General features: G+C 36.5%; 1 protein-coding gene across 1 annotated transcript in view; it reads left to right on the forward strand.

Annotated features, from left to right (window-relative positions):
• SPOPL (speckle type BTB/POZ protein like) overlaps positions 1-15610 on the forward strand; it is a 37710-nt gene extending 22100 nt beyond the window's left edge. Inside the window, exons 5-11 of the mRNA XM_080399673.1 lie at positions 57-184; positions 4641-4818; positions 4913-4968; positions 6598-6720; positions 8938-9080; positions 9163-9216; positions 11348-15610. Coding sequence (XP_080255799.1) covers positions 57-184; positions 4641-4818; positions 4913-4968; positions 6598-6720; positions 8938-9080; positions 9163-9216; positions 11348-11492 — 827 coding nt within the window. The 3' untranslated portion in view covers positions 11493-15610. The remainder of the gene's footprint in view (positions 1-56; positions 185-4640; positions 4819-4912; positions 4969-6597; positions 6721-8937; positions 9081-9162; positions 9217-11347) is intronic.
• Positions 15611-19449: the final 3839 nt, after the last annotated feature.

The following is a 19449-nucleotide window of genomic DNA, read 5'->3' on the forward strand; positions in this document are numbered from 1 at the left end:
TTGTGTTAAGATTTTTATTTAACTTGCTTTATTTGTGCATAACTATTTTTTATCAGAAAGCCAAAGAGCATATCGATTTGTGCAAGGCAAGGACTGGGGTTTTAAGAAATTTATCCGAAGAGATTTTTTACTAGATGAAGCTAATGGTCTTCTACCAGATGACAAGCTTACATTATTTTGTGAGGTGGGTATAGGTTCTTAAGTAGTAAACTTTCAAATAAAATGTTTTCCGCTCTAATAGATAGATGTTTATGTTGATTCAAACAGTAATATGCTATAAAAATTGTCTTCTGTAAACTATAAATATATTAAAATACATGTTTGCTTTGGCTGTATTTTTTTTGTTTGGTTTTTTGGATACATGTTACTAAAGTGTAGTGTAGAAGAAGTCTGAATTGATCATTTATAAACTGTTGGGCTTCTCCATGAATCTGCCAGATTAAATTAGAATTGACTGTAGAAATATTTAGTAAAAGGTGGCTGATACATGCTGTCTATAAAAGTACAGTTTTACTGAGGTCACTTTTATTTGAAGAAGTTGTATTTGGAATTATAGGATTGTTTTTCAATATATAAGCAAAAGGAAATGTCTACATGCTGGTTCTCTTCACTTAAAAAAAACCCCTATTTGTCAGTCTGTATTCCTATAATATCATAATTGACGTCTTTAACCATTGAACAGGCCTTTCCAGTAAATTAAACACTTCATTTTTATAATAATTATTAAACATTTTGTTTTTTGAACAAATGCAAGTATCCTGTAGAAGGACTGCTTAATACTGAGAATTGATGTTGAGAGCTGTGGTGTAAATGTAACTTGATGGTGCATTATGGGTCACTTCTACTATATCAGTTACATTGCTAACCTAAATTGTCATATTAAAATTCAGAGAAAAGCTTACTCAGTGTTTAAAAATGGAAACTAGAGGAAGTTGCAGTGTAAGTACAGTGTATGTTAAATATACATTGACTGGTTATCTTTGGTGCCATAAAGTGATTGGTGACTTAGGAGGATGATAGATGCTCTAATTGCTCCTATGTTTGCTTTGATCTGTGTATTTACAGGAAATGTGTAAAATTGTTTTGGCAAGATTATAATTTAATTATATGTCGTTATGCTGTGTAGGAAGAATAATTGAAATGTGGCCCCTGAGACTAGATATTGCAAGTATAGTGCATCTTATTTTCACTTAGACAAGTTAAATTAGCTGTATGATAAATTTGTTATGAGTACAGTTATTTGGATGATAAAAACAGATGTAACAAGTGTGTTATTCTTCTGTAAAGATACTTTTGAGTATTTTCTCATTTTAAGTTTTCTTTGTAATGAATACTTTGATGTAACTGAACACTTAAAAATTGTTTGGTTTTGGAAAGAGGTTGCTATCTAATCTTAGAGATAAAGTTTTAAAAAAACTAAATGGAACAAATACTGAATTTTCCAGAAGAAATATTGGTTACGCTTTGATGGTAATCTTTAAATATAACTGTTTCCCTACAAAGCTTCTCCATGTTTTAATGTGAGTGGCTTTTGTGAAGTGTTTGACCTACCCTGATTATAAATGCTGAAGGAGGTGCAACATTTGAATGTGCACAGTGAACATGTTAAAATAACTCCTGGCGTGTTTCAAGCTAAAGCAAAAAAAAAAAAAGGAAATAAAAATATTTTTTAAATGTTGTTATTTGGATGTGTTCTAGCTCTTCAGCTGTCATTAGAAATAACAGATGTTGGCTGAAGGACCTGTTTCTGTAGACAAATCTGAAGTTTTTGTCCTTATAGAACTTAAGTGTAAGTTCTAATTTCTGTGTTTGCCTTCCTACTTGTACCCTGCTTGGAAGGCTGACTTACCACGTCTTTAAAACTATATTGCACTTGGCTTGATTAAACTTGCCAGACAGAGCAAGTATTTAGTAAAGGTCACTGAGTACCAACTGTGCTGTTTGGCTCTTCTTTTCTCCCTGTTGGGTTGCAGGAGGATTATTTGGCCTTCCTTGGCAGCAAAGATACTCCTTCTGTGTTGCTAAATGTTCTTAAGATCAGTTGGATGTGTTCTTGGCTTGGAAGGTGAATGGTTGTTAAATACTTCTTGCAAAGTCGGATGTTGCCACCACCAAGTGACCTATTGACTTAATACAACTTTGAACTTTTATTTCTTTAAGAAAACTGATCTCTTTCATTCATTCTCACTTTCCATATGATTTGAAATTACCGAAGCCTTGCAATTATTTTCATTTGCTGATAGAACAGACAATTCTCTGCAGGATTGTTTTTCCTAGTGAGTACTTTCACAGATCTCTTACTTAGCTTAGGCTGAGTAGTCTAGGTTATCACTTACAGCATCTTTACTATTGGATCACCAGAGATTCAAACCCAAGAAAACAATAGATGTTATCAATGTTAACTGTCATCACACACAACTTGTTCAGGTCCTAGTTTATAGATTTTTATATACCTTTACACGTGAGGGTAGGCAATGCAAACAGGACCTGTGCCCCTAGAGTATGTATGCTGTGCAGAAGCTTCATGTTGGATTGATTCCTAAGTAAATCAGACCTTGTAGAGTACCTGGAAGTCTTGGCTAGACTGCTGTTAGTTTTAGCATCTTCATTCCTGCAGTTTAGTGAAGAAATACCTTCACTCTTGTGAGTGATTTTTATGAACACAGCTCTAAGGTGCCTGAAGTGTAAGGATTTGTGTCAAGTGTTGAGACAATCGTAAACCAGTCACTTTTAGCCGAAGATGAGTTTTCAGTTTGTATGTAGGATAAACTTGATTGGATTTCAGCTTGATTTAAATAAAAAAACCTACTCGTTAAGCTTACTGTCAGGACAAGTGAGATGAAATATCAAACCCCTGTGTTTGTATTCAGAATCTTTAAATCGTTATTATCTATAGACAATACATGCCAGGCCACTTAGATGCGGGAGACTTGAACTAAAATCTTGCTTGGCTTATATCCTTAAAGGATGTCTCAACAAATGGTTGTGTTGCACAACTGTCTATATATTAGCCATTCTGAAATAGAAGCTGGGAACATCAGAGATCAGTTTAAGTACTTGTAAAGAATGTGTAGATGAACTTCCTAGGCACTGCCTGTAGCTAACAAGAGGCTGCTCTGCAGACAGCTTGGGTTGTGAAGTTTTAAGAAGCAGAGTTCTCCGTTGGCAACAGAAGAAAACTTTTCTAAGCTAAAACTTTGTTGTGTGTTTGTGTATCTCCTGAAATCACTCTGTGTGTATGAAAACTGTGAAATAGAGTACACAACAGCTCTATAGATTTTTTTTCAGTGCTGTAAATAGCTAGTCTTACTGTGAAAGTGAAATTTCAGTGCTTTGGGGGATATATATATATATTTTTTTTTTCCCCCATAAAAGGTGGAAGAACATAAATGATTTTATTATAATCACAAGGGGGTATGGGATGAAACAGGGCATTAAGCAATGATTCAAATCCCCAAGCTTCTGTCTTAATTGGATCGTCCCCCTCTTCTGATCTGGAGTTTGGTTTGCAGTGCTCCAACTTCTGTGAAGCTTAGCTATGCTATTTTTGCTTTATGCCAGATTTATTCCAGATGCTGTGCCTCAGGAAATCAAACAAAGCACTGATCTTAACAGTGTCAGCATTTCTCTTGAATATATAATCCTAATTTTCTGTATTTGGGAGATGCAGTTATCAAGATCTTGTAGTATGGCTCTTCCTTATGAAGGTTTTATTCTCAGGCATGTGATCTCAGACAGCAGAAGTAAAACTTGCTGGATTCTTCTGTTTTCACAACATACTGATTAAAATGACTTAATATGTAAAGATACATGAAAAAAAGAATGCTACTGTCTTTATGTAAAAGACTTGATGGAAAATAACAGCAGTATATTCACTTCAAATGCACATATTTCGCAGTTTTCTTAACTAGTTCTGTACAAAAATTACATCCTGTGACCATGTGTTTCATTATTGAAGTTACCTACTACATCTTGTATTTCATTGGCTATTATTTCTAAAATAATGGCTTTTAATCTCGTTTGGAAGACAATCACTTGTGATTCCTGCCTCAGTTGGACACAGTAAAATGAAATAATGAAGGGACTATGTTACTTGCACTTAATTTGCATTATCACATTGCACGTTAAGTATAAACTTACTGTAATTAAAATTAGAAATATCATACTATTCAAACTTTATGTGGATCTTCACATTTTCAGTGACCTTGTGATCCTGATGATCTGTTTAGGATTTTGTAGTGTATATATTTTAATTACACATGTGAAGAACGTTGAAGTGTTAAATTTATCTCTGAAATAGCATTAACTTCCTTTTTGATCCCACTGGTATCCCAAAACCCATATCTGTCCTTGACTTATTTACTCTGGCATTTCTGTCAGGTGGCATGTGGTATTGTGCTCTCTCTTTTTGTTTTGGTTGGATAAATACACAATATTAGAGTCTGTATGTAAAGCTGTGTTTGTTTTATGATACTTAAACCAATGCTTTACAGTTTGCTTTTATGGCTCTGGCCTAATGCCAGAAACTATTGTTTTTTGCTTTGCTTTGGAATTGCTGAAGTTCTAGCAATAGGTACTGTAATTTATTTATTGTTAGCATTCAGTTATGAAGGAGTTGTCTTGCTGTGATTTTCTGTTAGGTAAGCGTGGTCCAAGACTCAGTAAATATATCAGGACAGTCTAATACAAACACTTTGAAGGTACCTGAATGTCGACTAGCAGAAGATTTAGGGAATCTCTGGGAAACAACAAGATTTACAGATTGCAGTTTTTATGTAGGAGGACAAGAATTCAAAGCTCATAAATCTGTCCTTGCAGGTACTTTCTACTTTTGTATTGCTATTATTTTGTAATTTAAATTGCTAAAAGTTTAAAATTTGATTATATTTAATATTTACCTTTCTTGATACAGCACGATCTCCAGTTTTTAATGCAATGTTTGAGCATGAAATGGAGGAAAGCAAAAAGGTAAGCCTGACAGAAAACTTCACCTGTAAATATTTGTACCTTATGAAAAAGGGGAAAGTTGCAGAGATCTTCAAGTATTGCCGGTTGAGGAAGATGAGTACTGCATGGTGGTGCATGAGTGGAGGAGGTACTACTCCTGAACACTCTCCTGTTGAGTTCTGGGGGAGTTTCTTTGTTTAGAAAGAGCAGATAGGGCTGACCATGCAGATGTTCTGGAGGGAGGATTTGTTCTTTCAGGTGCTATCTGCCCAAGATCAGTGTTGGTTGGTTGTTTTTTTTAACATTAGCTACTGATGTAGTTGACCTAGTAATCTCTTCCCCTTTGTGCTTTTATTCCTTCACGTAAGCTGATTGACTTGATTAAGATTTTGCTGTAGTGCATTAAAACATTTTATATGGTAGCTATGACACAAACAATAGGTGAATTATGACTCAAACTAAGCCCCGAGGCAGTGAAGCTCTCCTCATTCACAGTTCCTGCAGGCACTTGACCTGTATAAGTCTGTATAAGTGTTCTGGACGGGTAGTTACTTAATCAGCAGAGAGCTGCTTCTGCTTTTATGCACTTGATATCTCCCACAATGAGGAGTTGTTTGTGTATTTCATGAAGAATAATATCTAAAATGGGTTGGTTACAGGCAGAACCCATGAAAAAGCAAGGGACTGATCAGCTACCTCAAGGACTGTAGTAGGTGATCATCACTTAGTTACGGAGGCTGCAATAGTGCCACTTGTGTGAACAAATAAATCAGATAAATATGGTGCTGTAGCACAACAGTGTTTCACTGACGTGGTGTTTTTCTCCGCTGCACTTCTCTAGTCTGGAAACTTTCACAGGTAGAATTGGAATATTGGAAGCATTTTATCGAGATTTTTGGACTGAAAGAAACTTGGACGTGTCACAGCTTCAGTAGTGCAGCCCTACTCCTAAATGCTGTATGTGGTTCAGTGGACAGGGAACCAGAACGTTTACATCTCATGGGCTGATAGCCTGTGAGTTTTGTACTCCGTTCAAAAGTCTGTTGCTTGCTTGTATATCTTTGACATTATTTCCTACTTCATTAGTTGCTTATAGGGAATACTATTAGAGCATGGGTGAAGCACACAATACCACAGTTTTATTAGGACAGTCTTCAGCTACACAATGTCAGCTAGATGTGCTGCTTTGTTTGCTTTTTGGATTCTGAGAACAAAACAGGCTGTGTTGACTCAATTTAAGTCAAGCCAAAAATGGCTCACTTTGTTCTGTCTGCTGCTCTGACTTGTGATGTTCCAAACACATCATTGTCAAGCTGGAAACTCTGCACCACTTTCAAATATTTCTGAAACTGTGCCTTGAGTTGTATGTACAGCCTGTGCAATAGAGTCCAGAATTAGACATTTCTAGGAAAAAAAAGCAGCAATAATTTTTTATTGTTGAGGCTTTTCCAACAGATTTCTGCCTGACTTTAAGAGCTACTGATTTTGATTACTTTTTGCTTAATATGGTTGAATGTTAACTTAAATGTATAAGAATTTTTGTATGATGGATGGCAAATGCTTGTAGTGTCCGTGCAGGTGATGCTTGATATGTTCACTTTAAAGTTGTAGCTAAACCAGAGGCTTTTATTGATTATTCTTCTTCACCAGAATCGTGTAGAAATAAATGATGTAGACCCTGAAGTTTTTAAAGAAATGATGAGATTCATTTACACAGGAAAAGCACCAAACCTTGAAAAAATGGCTGACAATTTGTTGGCAGCTGCAGACAAAGTAAGTAACGGACTCCTGTTCTCAAACCTAATCTTTGTAACATTCTTCTAAAATAAAAGTATCTTTTCAGTTTGATATATATTTTGATATTAATATGAAAACCAGATCTCATCAGAAATGGAGAAAGATGGGAGAGAACAGGCTTATCTTTAGCAGTACAAGTCTTATAAATATTTCTTGATCAGAAGTTTCAGATATTAATTATACTTACTATCCAAATTTTTTTTATCAGCAATATGATTTGGAAAATTGGTCTCAAATGAAATGTATCCTAGTTCTTCGTATTCTTAAAGAGGATTTATACAAGTGTTTGAATTAACTCTGCTCCCTAAAATACTGCTGCTTCAGACATTTTTTGTCTTCCTTACAAATATAGTAATTCTAATCTTTCATAGCTTCTGTATTGGGCTCTTTTCTATTCTTTAAATTGTTGCTCTGTGAAATATTTTTTTTACTATTATTTTTGAGGTGAGGGGACTTATAACAGCACAGAAATTAAGGTGAGATTATTCCCTTTCATAGCATCATTTACAGTTTTTCTTACACTTTAAAAACTTGACCCATACCTTGGTTTTTTTCTTCACTGCTTTAAAACTTGGGTTGAAATTTTAGTTAACTGTCCTCAGAGGGCACACAGTTGTCTTTCCCTGAGGAGGCATAAGTAGTTTAGAATCCGGAAAATACTAATTTCAGTTTGTGTAATTGGAAACTTTTTTCACTCTCAGCTGAGTGTGGCAATTTGTTAAACTAACTTTGCAATTTCTGCATTGGCTGTGCAGTCATATCCGTAAAACATTAGTGATAAAACCAGCCTATTCTCATAATCAATCTCAATTAAGTCATTTAAGGTAGTGTAAGTCATCCCAGTAGTTAATTTCAAGAAACACTTATAATTTCTTTTCTGGCAGCTTAATGTGTTCGTTTTTTTTTTTTTTTTTCATCATCTCTTGACCTGATGCTGCCCTTTGGTGACTTACTACTCTTACTCTTTTCACCTGTCACTGCCAGCATCTCACCTTCCAAAGCTGATGGTCTTTTGTTAAGTTTCAGTACACTCAAGCAGGAAGGGGAAATGGTGGTGTTTTATGAATGATGGCCTTTATTTAGGGCATAATTGATAAATGTAGAGAATATTATAATGTACAGTTGCATGCTTGTCCACAATACCAGAAAACAAAAATGGTGATCTAGGAGGTCCCTGTAGCTTTTTGTAACAGTAAAAAACTGCTAGAAAATTTTTGCTATTTGTTCTGAATGTGAAATAATAATAATCTAAGAAATGAGTGTTCTGCATATTACCAAAGGCATTACACTGCTGAATTACCTGGTGGGTACAGATTGTTGCAATTTATATGTATTTACTGTAAGTAGAGGTAACCTGAGGAATACTGTAGTAATAAAATGGAAGTAAAAATGCATAGGTCTAGATAGATGTTAGCCTAATAAATTGAGTTTTCTTAAGTGGTGTTTCTTTGTTGCATGAACAGTTGCTAACACAAACACGTGACTGGCAATTTGAATATATGCCACTTATGTGGCTGAAATTCTTTTCGGACTTGAAAACTGTATCTGAAAGATGCTAAACTAAATGGGATGAGTAAGATCTCAGTAGAAATGTATACAGCTGAATGAAACCTGTTCAGACCATGGCTTGCCTCAAGAAAGCACAGTTTATTCACGCAAATATAATGTGGGAATGCGATTACTCAGTTTTCTGGTAGGCTGTGTCAAGGGTATGGAAGAAATTAAGAAATTCAGATGGGGATGGGGCTAAACTTGGAACAAGGTAGTTTCAAACAGGCTAATGTATTTTCCCTTGGATAGTTTAACAGATACTTTCCATTGTATAATTTCTTGTCTCTTGCTTAGAGATGTAACCCCATCTAATGATGATTTTGATAAAGAGCCCATGTCTGTTCCTTGCTTTTTTCCCTTACCAAACTGAAGGAAAAAGAAAATTTCTGAATAAGTTGGTTTTGTTGTTTTATTAAAAGTTCTCCTAGTAAGCATTTGCTCAGTTTGTGTCAAACCTAATGCATTTCTTACCCTTTGAGGACTCATCAGTGCAGCATATTGAATTTTGAATTACCTGTTTGGAAGCAGTTTAAGTGTGGGAGGCACCAAGCATTTTCATGACTGGAACTGTGTTAAGCTGTAGAGATAACGGTAGAAAGAACGAGTTTGAAGAATGATTAGTGTAGTTTTTTCTTTTATCAGTATGCACTGGAACGGCTGAAGGTCATGTGTGAGGAAGCACTGTGTAGTAACCTCTCGGTAGAAAATGTTGCTGACATTCTTATCCTCGCAGATTTGCACAGCGCTGAACAGTTAAAAGCACAAGCAATAGACTTTATTAACAGGCAAGTAATATTTGAGACTCTAAATATATTTGTATTTATGCTTTGTGCACCTTTTCAATATTAGCACGGTTCTCTCTTACAGGTGCAGTGTTCTTAGACAGCTTGGGTGTAAAGATGGGAAAAACTGGAATAGCAAGTAAGTTTCCCTGCCTCACGATGTTCTGTGCAAACAGTGCTAAACAGACTGCAGATCTTAAGAACTGTTGATTCATTTCCACACTGCTGAGGGCAGTCACTGATCGGAAGTAGGCTTCAGCAGATGCTAACCCGGTTGTGATTGTGACTTCCTCCTTAAACGACAGGGACAGTTAACTGCCCTTCAGTGTGAGATCGTAACTGTAGCTGGCTTTCCTTCCTTTCCCAGGGACACAGCAGTGCTGTGAGGTGGTGTCAGCAACCTTTATAAAGGAAACCATTCTCTTGACTAACCAGGTTTGTGGCTGGAGGAGTGACAACCCCAGTGTGGTTTCCAGACTTCCTTGGGTCAATCTGAGCCTGCAGCCTTTCCAAAGAAAGGAGGGCAGTTGCTCTTTTTGCCTTAGGCAACATGTTTGTGCACCTTCCCCCATGCCAGCGCTAGTATTGAGGCCACACAACTGGTCAGTCAGGTCCCTCTGATCTGGCTGAGTCCGTAAGTGCTCAGGCCTACACTGGAAATAGGTTGAGAATATGTGGGACTGTAGGACAGATTGCAGCATATGTTTAGAACAGCTCAAGTGAATCATGGAATAGAAGACAGCCAGCTTCAGAATAGCCAGTGGTAGGCTGGAACAGTAAAAGAATAGCAGAGCACTTACTACTTACGGTCAGAATCTCCAGAGAAGTTATAAGCTGTGTTGTACCAGTTAATACTAGTGTTTCTGCTTCTTTTTTTTTTTTTTTTTTTTTTTTTTTTAAAAAAAAAAAAGCCAGAAACATCTTCACAGGACTATTGATTAAGCATTACATGGACAAGGAAGTGGGTGGTGGAAGGTAAATAGTAAAATGCCAGTAGGAAAATTAAAAAAGATAAGTCAGAATGCACAATAATGTAAACTAGTTGACATGTTCCTTCTCAAGTGATTTGGAATTTACTGAGCTGAATTCTGCCTTTGGTAATTGGTAGTGAAGATGCTGGTCATCTTAAGTTCAGCTAAAGCATCTGCAATAAACCAAAGAAGTAATGTGAGAGGGCCTGGTTTAATTTACTGGCTCTGGGCACCAGGGAGTATGAACTTTGGTTTTGTTTCTTCAGGCACTTACCTTTACTGACTTGCAGCAGAAGATTAAAGGCTTGCATTAGAAATCTGCAAAAGGTTTTTTTAGAGATCATATAGTGTAGAGGTCAGCTGTTAACTTTATGCTTGACAGTGGTCCTGAAGCAGTGTGAAGGTGGTCATGAGAGGCTTTTGAAATTGCAGGGTCGTGGAAACTTGGGCTTGAGGCATAAGCTGTTGGTTCCAAATTACAAATTGATCCTGTGTCAATGTGGGATGCATCCCAACCAGTGTAATATTCTTCATGTACAGAATGGATTTTATGGTTTTATTCTACATTATTTCATAAGAAAGTAAATACATAGTTTTTAATCACCTGGACGTCAGTGTTCTACTTGCTGAAATCTGTTGTTCCTTCTGTGTTAGTTCAAAATCAACAGTGGCCATTGAAAGTCATTCTAAATGTAGTCCGTTATCTTGTACTGAAGAAAGAGTAAATGTTCTCAAGTATGCTCTACTGGTACTGTAACTGCGAGCTCCCAGTAAAGGGTTCTGTAGTTAGCCAGCCAATCTGTCTTTGTGGCTTTTCTAGTGCATGAACTACATCATTTTTGCTGCAGTTTCAGCTGATTCATCTTATCATCCTTCTCTCTCCCCAAATTGAGCATGCCCTTCTAGGTAATGAGGTTACCGTGTCTTCCCTTGCTTTTTGTCTCTGCACTAGACCTCACTTCTACTTTCCCTCTTATTTTTATTGGTTTTCCTGAGCAATTTCAAGGCAGTTATCTTAACACGGTGCCCAGTATTGGACACTATTTGCTACCTGAGGTCTTGCTGGTACAGAGTAGAGCAGAATAAGTACCCTGTGTCCTACATGTGATGATATTAATATAACCAAATTGCAATTTGCTGCCTTTGAATGGCAATTTTACTGGCATTCATAAAGCCTATTGTCTGATAGCGCTCAACTGCCCTTCTGCAGTAGTTCTGCCTTGCCTGCTCTTCTCCACTGTGCATTTGTGCATTTGGTTTGTAAAATTGTGTGACCATTCTTAATACTTCTGTTTTCAGCCAAGCAACAGACATAATGGAAACAGCAGGTTGGAAGTCCATGATCCACTCCCACCCTCACTTAGTAGCAGAGGCCTTTCGCGCACTAGCATCTGCACAGTGTCCACAGTTTGGCATTCCACGCAAACGGCTAAAACAGTCATGAAAACTTCCATGAACTTTAGAGAAATTGAATTGACTCTACTCCTCCATGTCCAGAGGTGTTTTCACAAACCATAACAAGAGTTTTTGTTATCCTTGTCCACAGAACAGAAGCTGAAAAAGCCTATTGTTTGCTTTTCAGATGGATAATTTATGGTTTAATCCTCAGCTTTAAATTAGACTGATTACTCTAATTCACTGAAAGGCCTTAAATTATCTTCAATGACTCTCTAGTCCATATAGTTTAATGTATCTTGATTTTTTTAATTATTATTTTTAAATGTGCCTTGTCTTTTTGACTAGGCTCTGCAGGATTGCACTAGCTCCATAATGCAGTAAAGTTGATAACTGAAGATTAATTTTTGAAAGGGATCTTCCATTATTTTCAGAAGAAAAGAAAATGATTATAGTTTGGTCCTGTGCTAACTGGAAGGTTTTAACTAGCCTCTCATTAGAAGCACTTGAACCAGAGGCACATCATGTACCCTAGACAAGTGCTAAATATAGGGAGAGCCTGTTTACCTTCAGCAGATGCCTATAGGCTATTTATGGCAATATACTGCTTTGAACATAATTTATTTTTCATTGTGGGGGCAAATATGCAATGGTTTGGCCCAAAAATGTATTTTCATTACAGTTTGTAATGCTTATTGTGTGTGTGTCAAAGCTGTCCAAATGGTAAAAAGAAACACAGAATAAACCTCTTGCTTGTGTTTCTTTACGGTCCATCATTAGTTTACATTTAATGCAGAACTGACCGAGAGGTAAAGAGTTCAATGTGAAAACAGAATAGTGTTGTGTATGGAAAAAATATATCCCACGTGTATGGTTTCATAGAAAAGTAAAGGATGCATAGAATGACCAAATGTAAATTGAAGAAATGGGCCAAATGGATTCTGAATATGCACTTTTAACGTGTAACTTTTGTATGTTGTGTGGTACATATATATTTTGCTTTTGATGATAATGAGGTACAGGTAATTGTGGCTTAACTTTTTAGATACATTTTAAGATGCCCACAGCCACATGGGATTTAGTTTTGTTAGAAAGAAAGGCATGTCTTTTTAAGACTCAATTGAAGGTGGCTATTGCAAGCTTTCATATTTAACTAACAGAATATTTTTCGCTTATCTGAAAAAGGCATGTGAATGGTAAAATTTTGAAGGGATTTTTTCCCATCTTGACGGATGTGCACAGCTTCCATTAACACCTAAGGAGGTTATGTGCACATCAAGAGGAATATTTCCCCAAAATGTCAGATGGTATTTGCAAGCAGAGACTTGCTCAGTCTTGCATTTCAGTTATTGTGCTAGCATTGTGGATGGTATTGAAATTCTGCATAATGTGAAAAGGATGAAACATTTGTAAACTGCTTGTCATGGGCCAGTTCCTTATTATATAAATCTTAGCTTTAATATCAACATCCTCAGTGTTTGATAGCTTTGTTTACAATTGGGAGGAAAATTCTGCAGTAGTGCACACTCTAAATGTTTCCTGAGTTATTGCATTGAGTTTACTGTAATAGTGATAATATGCTATATTTCTTTTCTGGGAAGACTTGGGTTTAGCAGTGGGGAATGGGAGGAGATCTCACCTAATTTATAAACATATTTGCATAAGGGTTTTAGTTTCTCTATTAAAAGGAGTTATGCAGGGAGGAGAGAGGAAGAATTTCAGATTTACCATCTTAAAAATCTATCTCCATCCTCATATCATTAAGATTCACCTAAATTTGCGCTGAACAAAATTTTTAGAGGAAAGAGTGTATAGTTTTATACTTTGGCATCTAGTAAACCATTAGCAAAGATAAATTGGAAAAAACGCCCGGTCCAAGTTTGAAGAATAAAGTAACCTCTAAATGTGCATTTTCTTCTTACCTTCTAACTAAATCTTTGATGGATAAAGTGTAAAATCAGAAACTTTAATAGTATGTAAGGCATCAAATTATATATTTACAAAGATTTATCCTTTTATCAATTTTTAAATATTTATCTAAAATAAGGTCTCGTAAGCATTCTTCACAATAAGATGTAAAGATAATTGTTCCCTCCAAAATAGTGATGTTTTTGCTGCACTGTGTTATGCGTTAGAACTATATATCCTCATACTTATCACTGGTAAAACTTGCAGCTCTGACATACGAAGTGACTTGAATATTTAATGCTGTAATGATTGTCCAGTTCAGCTTGTTCTAAAGTAACAACATACAGTAGTCAAATGGAAAGCTTAGACTTCCATGAAAACTTTTCTTTTAGAAGCTTAATAGCACACTTTGTACCAAAAAATGTGAGACACTGTGCTGTACTATTATCTTCATCATAGAGTGTCCACTTCTCAAGTCAGGCATTGTATACCATGCATTAACAGGAAAAAACCCCACCAACCCAACAAGAATGACAATTGATTTGTTTAGATTTGATTTTATTTATTATGTATGTTTTCAAGGTTTGTCAGCTCTTAAGAAAAAGGTAAAATGGTTGCCATATTCTTAAGTGAGTGCACTAATTTATTCACTGCTTCTATAATAACTACATGCAGTGTTCTCACTGGAACGGGATAGCTGGTAATTGCAACCTTCTCCTTTGGATTCAGTAGCTTTTTTTATTCTCCACATCTCAAGAGCTTGCCCTTTTAAAACCTCAGTTGTCAGTTCTAAGTGCAGCAGATATAAGACTATCTCATACAACGGACAGGTTTTTTTTCAGGCTGAAATCTTAGCGGGGGTTTCTTAGTTTTCTATACAGATTAGGAATATAATGTATGAAGGTGCCATGTTTTGGCTTGCCAACACTACTCCCTCAGATACGTGTGAACCACCGCTTCCATACTTCTCTGGGGAGAACCCTGCATGTGTCCTGTGTGTGCGTGCGCGTGTGTATGACTGTGTGGTGTTTTTTGTCAAGAATGACTTTGACTTTCTAAAAATAAGGACTCAAATTTGCTGTTAAAATGCTATTATGTATTATATATATATTATTTTTTTTTTCCCGTTTGAACCTCTCCTAAGGAGATACTTTGGGTGGAAGATGCTTCAATAAATCCTTATCTCCTAGTCCATTTACTGCATGCAGAAGTATGAACACATTGTGCCTTTTAGGAAACTGTTGTAATGATGAAGAGAAGATTTAACAGGATACGAGATCTTTTTAAAAGGGATTTTTAAAGGTGAAGGAGAATGCTATTTGATACACAGTTGAGATGGAAAAGTTACAAATTACCCATGTGAGCTCTCTTGCATGTTGATTCTTGCTTCCTAAATTCAGTTTCACTGAGGTAAAAACTACACACAAAATAAGCATTACAGATACAAGTTAAGTAAGGGTATATTTTTGTGAAAATGTAAAAATATTTGCTGTTACAAAATAAGTGTATGTCAAAATGTGATAATCATGGACACAAAGTTAGTTTTACAAGTTACTCTAGTTCTGATGTTTTTCTAAACGTTGAGTACTTAGTATAAAATTCACCTTTGCACAGAAGGTCAGTAGAAGATTTACATGGAGATTATGTTCCTTTTAAATGCTCGTGGTAAGATTTCTCCCTTGGGAGAATAAAACTATGTGCAGTATTTGAAACTGTGTTTCATAAAAGACAGTGAATTGCAAATGTGAGGTATTGCTACCTGAAATATTGTTGAATTTTACAGTTGGTTAAAATTTCTAAGCTTAATTGATTTATTTTTTTGTAATTGACAAGTGGAATGTTAACTGTCCTCTTTGTCTGGTGTTGATAGCATATTTAGTGCAGAGTTTAGCTCCTTAGCTAACAAGATACTGACTTAATCTCATAACCTGGCTTCTGCTTACAGTAAATGGACTACGTTTGTAAAGGGAATTCACTATTTCAAGTGTTTTGCAAGGAACTTCACTGTATTTGTAACCTGGTTTTTGAAGGCTTAAGATCAATGAGTCCTATTTTAGAAATTAAACCAGTGAAATAACTTAGACCTGTTTTGGGGTGGAAATGATTAAAGAGAATTCAGATATGTAAACAGTTGTATCAAACCATCCAGCCTTTTTTATCAGCTGATGTTAATGGTGAAATACTTTTTGTACCTTGTTGCTGAAAATATTTTTGCATTTCAGCACATCAAGTTACAATAAAGTTGTTAATTATACAGAATGTGTCTGTGTGGCTTGTATATGTTTTTTTTTTTTTTTTTTCCCCTGTATATGTTCCCAATGGCTACCTTAACCTTTCTCAAAGGAGAGAAGCATTTTATTAGCACTGTCAATCAGTCTAGTGTAAAATATGCTGCTGTCCTTCTGGAAACCTTTCCTGGGGAGGATCATATTGCAGTCTTGCTCTGATCTCCATAACTTTGTTATTTTTTCCATTTTGACACTCCAATAACTTAGACCTCCGAACAGCTTGTAACTTGTCTGAGAAATGACTGCCTTTATACAGACTGTCAGAGCCGATGCTCAGTGGGAAGAAGAGTTGATCCTGTGGTAATGAAGATGGGCCTCGTGGTTTCCAAGAGATTTGGTTTCTTTTTCCATTTACCATTGCAAACCGTCTTGGTTTTTTTTTTCTTGTCAAGGAGTATAGGCTTATTGTGACCACAGAAATATTGCTTGCATTTGTTATGGGAGCAGTGGTATGTAAGAATAATCTGTCTGGGCAGTTTGTGGGGTGTAATACGCTTATCGATACCTTGCGAAGATATGTAGTGCTACTGATAGGCTGCTCTGTATTTGACTTTGGATGCACCAAACTCCAGAAAACCATGATGCCAAGGTAAGTTTATAAACATGATGCAGGTCATTTGAACACACACAGTTACCTGTCTTGTGTTATCTAGGCTACGGCAAGAATGTGGCACAGTCAACCCCTGCAGTTCTTCCTAGGATGACTTGGGTAACAAATAAGGATACCTCGCTGTCGTCACAGGGCGGTCTTGAGTATCTCAGCGTAGCACGTTGCTGTTTTGTGTGTAGGTACATGCAAAATTCTCAATGTTTGCTTAAAACATACATCCCTTAAATTACTCTGTAATGATTCAGCTCAAAGTTCCTTGTGGGGGCTTATATGAATAATGGCATGACTTACACCTTCCCAGACAGTTTAGTAACCTCCAAGGTAAACGTGACTGGTTACCACTGTGAATGGTAATGAAAATTATTTATGCAATCCCTGAAATTTGAAGCTCAGTTCAAGAATTTGGTGAAGAATTATTAAACTTCACTAATTCGTTTGGTTTTTTTTTAGTCTTCATGAAGTAATTTTTCTTCTGTTTATCTTGTCATCATACAAAAGTTTTCTTTGTTATTCAGCAAAATGGGTTCAATTAGCATTGATTGAAAAAAGCAACTATTTTCCTTCTAAAATGAAGTCTAATAGTCCTTTGTGTGGAAACCAGGCACACAAATAAAGCTTTTCCTCCTTTTAGTTGAATGTTTCTGCTAAAAGGTTTTATGGTCTTAATTTATCTGAATCTTGGTTTAACTAAGATATTACTAGTAACAACTTTAGCAGCTTTCTGAGAATTCTCATTTGAAGTCCAACATACATCCTTCCCTTTTCTTTAGAAGGGGAAAGCAACCTTGGTTGGTAAGATATGCTGTTAGAGTAAAAAGCATCTCTCGCTGTACAGAACTGCCCCTGCCATACGCTGAAGGCATAGTTTGATGTCCTACCGAGTAGCGCCAGCTTAAGCAGTCCCTGTCACTGCCACTAGAAGTATTTCACAGCGCAGCCTGAGCCATCACAGGTGAGAAATACAGATTCAAGTGTGTCCCTGAGCCTCTTCTCCAGACATCACAGCTGTTACGAACTAATCATGACATCTTAACTTTATCATGAGACATACTGATTTTTTTCCTAAGATCTTACCTAACTTACTGTTTTATTAAAGAATTCAGTACACGTAGCTATGTTTATATGGAAGAATATAACCTTGTAATATTAGTGGTTTTCTATTTTTGGATTACTTTTGTTATAATTACTGTTTAAGTTAGTATTACCCATTCCACTACTTGCCACATTTATTAAGTAAATTACATTAATGATCAAACCGCCTCCATTATACGCAAAACTTTGCACTTAACATTGTGATGGTATGGTAATGGAGGAAGCGCTGTTAATAGCTGTTAAAATTAGTTGAAATTTTGAACAGTTTTATCTTTCTGCAAACTTCTTGGTACTTTTTCCACTAGGGGAACATGGTTTTATTGCCAATTTTGAAGATTCCTTCTTTATTCTCTCAGAGAAAGCTGGAAGAAATACAAGTGCAGAAGTCAGCTGAAGCATTTCAGATGCATGATGCAAAGGACGTGCTTTTTCCACTACCAGCACTGCACCTAGGCAAAACCCCCCAACACCCAGACTTAAGCTCTGACTATTCAGGAGTGGCTTCAAATGGAGATGGCATTCCACTGGTTGTCAAACAGGTTGTATTTTAAAGAGTATGTGAAGTTGATGCTTTAAGTGGAACACTGGGTTTCTCCAAAGCCAAGTATAAATAACAGAAATGAGCTTGTGATTTGAGACTCGGGAGGGGAAAAATTTTTTTACAGACCTCCCTTGTCCTTGGCTTGTAGAGAGACTATGAAGAGTGGTTTGACTTCTCAGTTAAAGTATTTTGAAGGAGACTTAGAGCTGTAGCAGCATGTGGTGATCATCTCATAAAGCAGAGAGCGGACTGGACTCCTTTAGAAAACATTACCTGACAGTAATGTTTTGTCTTGCATTCTTAGCAGAATTTGGAGCATAACAGTATTTTTGTGCAGGTACACCCTTGATTGAAATACAGTGTATATAATGAGTGAAGATCTGTGCTTTGCCAAACTTATGTATGTTTCATGTGTTGGCAGTGATGTCATGTAGAAAATAAATTGCACTATGTTAAACTTTGTGGCGCTGATCAGAATGGAGGCAATTTGTGCTGCATTTTAAGCAGTTATGGTTTTTTGACTACCCACGTTTTTCACTGCATAGTTGACTGAGCCATTTCGATTAATAAAGGTAAATTTTGAAGCATATGCAAAAAAATTCTAATAGGGTGACTTCTTAAAGCATGGAAGCTTTAACTGCAGGCTAGCCTCCTATTTTAACCTTAATTGCCAAGTAAACTATTTACATCTTTCATTAAGTTGGTAACTTTCTGTAAGCTTTAAAATTTTATGCATTATGTACATGATTTTCTAACACAGCTGTGTTTATCAAGTTTTGAAGTTGTACGACAAACCACCTACTTGCTACTGAAGTATGCAACTAAAATGTTTATCTACGGTGGTCGGCAAAGACTAAATCTTGCTAGGGTAGTCGCACCATCCCCAGGTGAAGACCTGCGATTTTCTCGGTAAAGCCCACACCATATGTTTTAAGAGGAGGGGGGTGGGGAAAGTCTATGAAATTTTGCATCTTGTCCCATCTTGCAGATGGGCTGTTCCTTTCAGACACACGTGGGAGTTCTTACACAACCAAGTCTTCGTTTCTCCCCTACAGCAGGACTGTGTTCTATTACAATGGATCAAAAGCCTGTAGCAGTACAGCTTACCTGGGGAGGGTTATCCCAGGGCAACAAATAGAGGGACATAAAATTTGTTTGTCTCTTTCCCTGCTGCTGTTGCAAGGACTGGGATGGGTGCAGGGTGTGCTCACCAAGGCTGAGGTTGCTGAAAGCGCAGCTGAAGTTAACCAGAGCTGTTTGATTTAATGGCTATGTGCAGATGAGCTTCTAAGTTTGTCTTACATCTTTGCAATTGCTTTATAGTTACTCACACTCTTCGCTGTAACCATTAGGACAAATAATGTCAGAACTTGTTGCATGTTTATTGGCTTTTCTGGTCAAAGTGAATTTGAGGCATAGGTGTGGAGCAGTGTGGATGTCTTTTCCAATGTAACTTTTTATTCAAATGCCTCTTTTCTGGTTTGTTTTTTGGAATGTGTGCTGGCACCTCTCAAATAATATAAATAAATACAAAATACCTATTGAATCTGCAAATGCTTTATAATGA

The sequence above is a fragment of the Falco punctatus genome, assembly GCF_963210335.1.
Source record: "Falco punctatus genome assembly, chromosome: 8".
In the NCBI taxonomy this organism is placed as follows: domain Eukaryota; kingdom Metazoa; phylum Chordata; class Aves; order Falconiformes; family Falconidae; genus Falco; species Falco punctatus.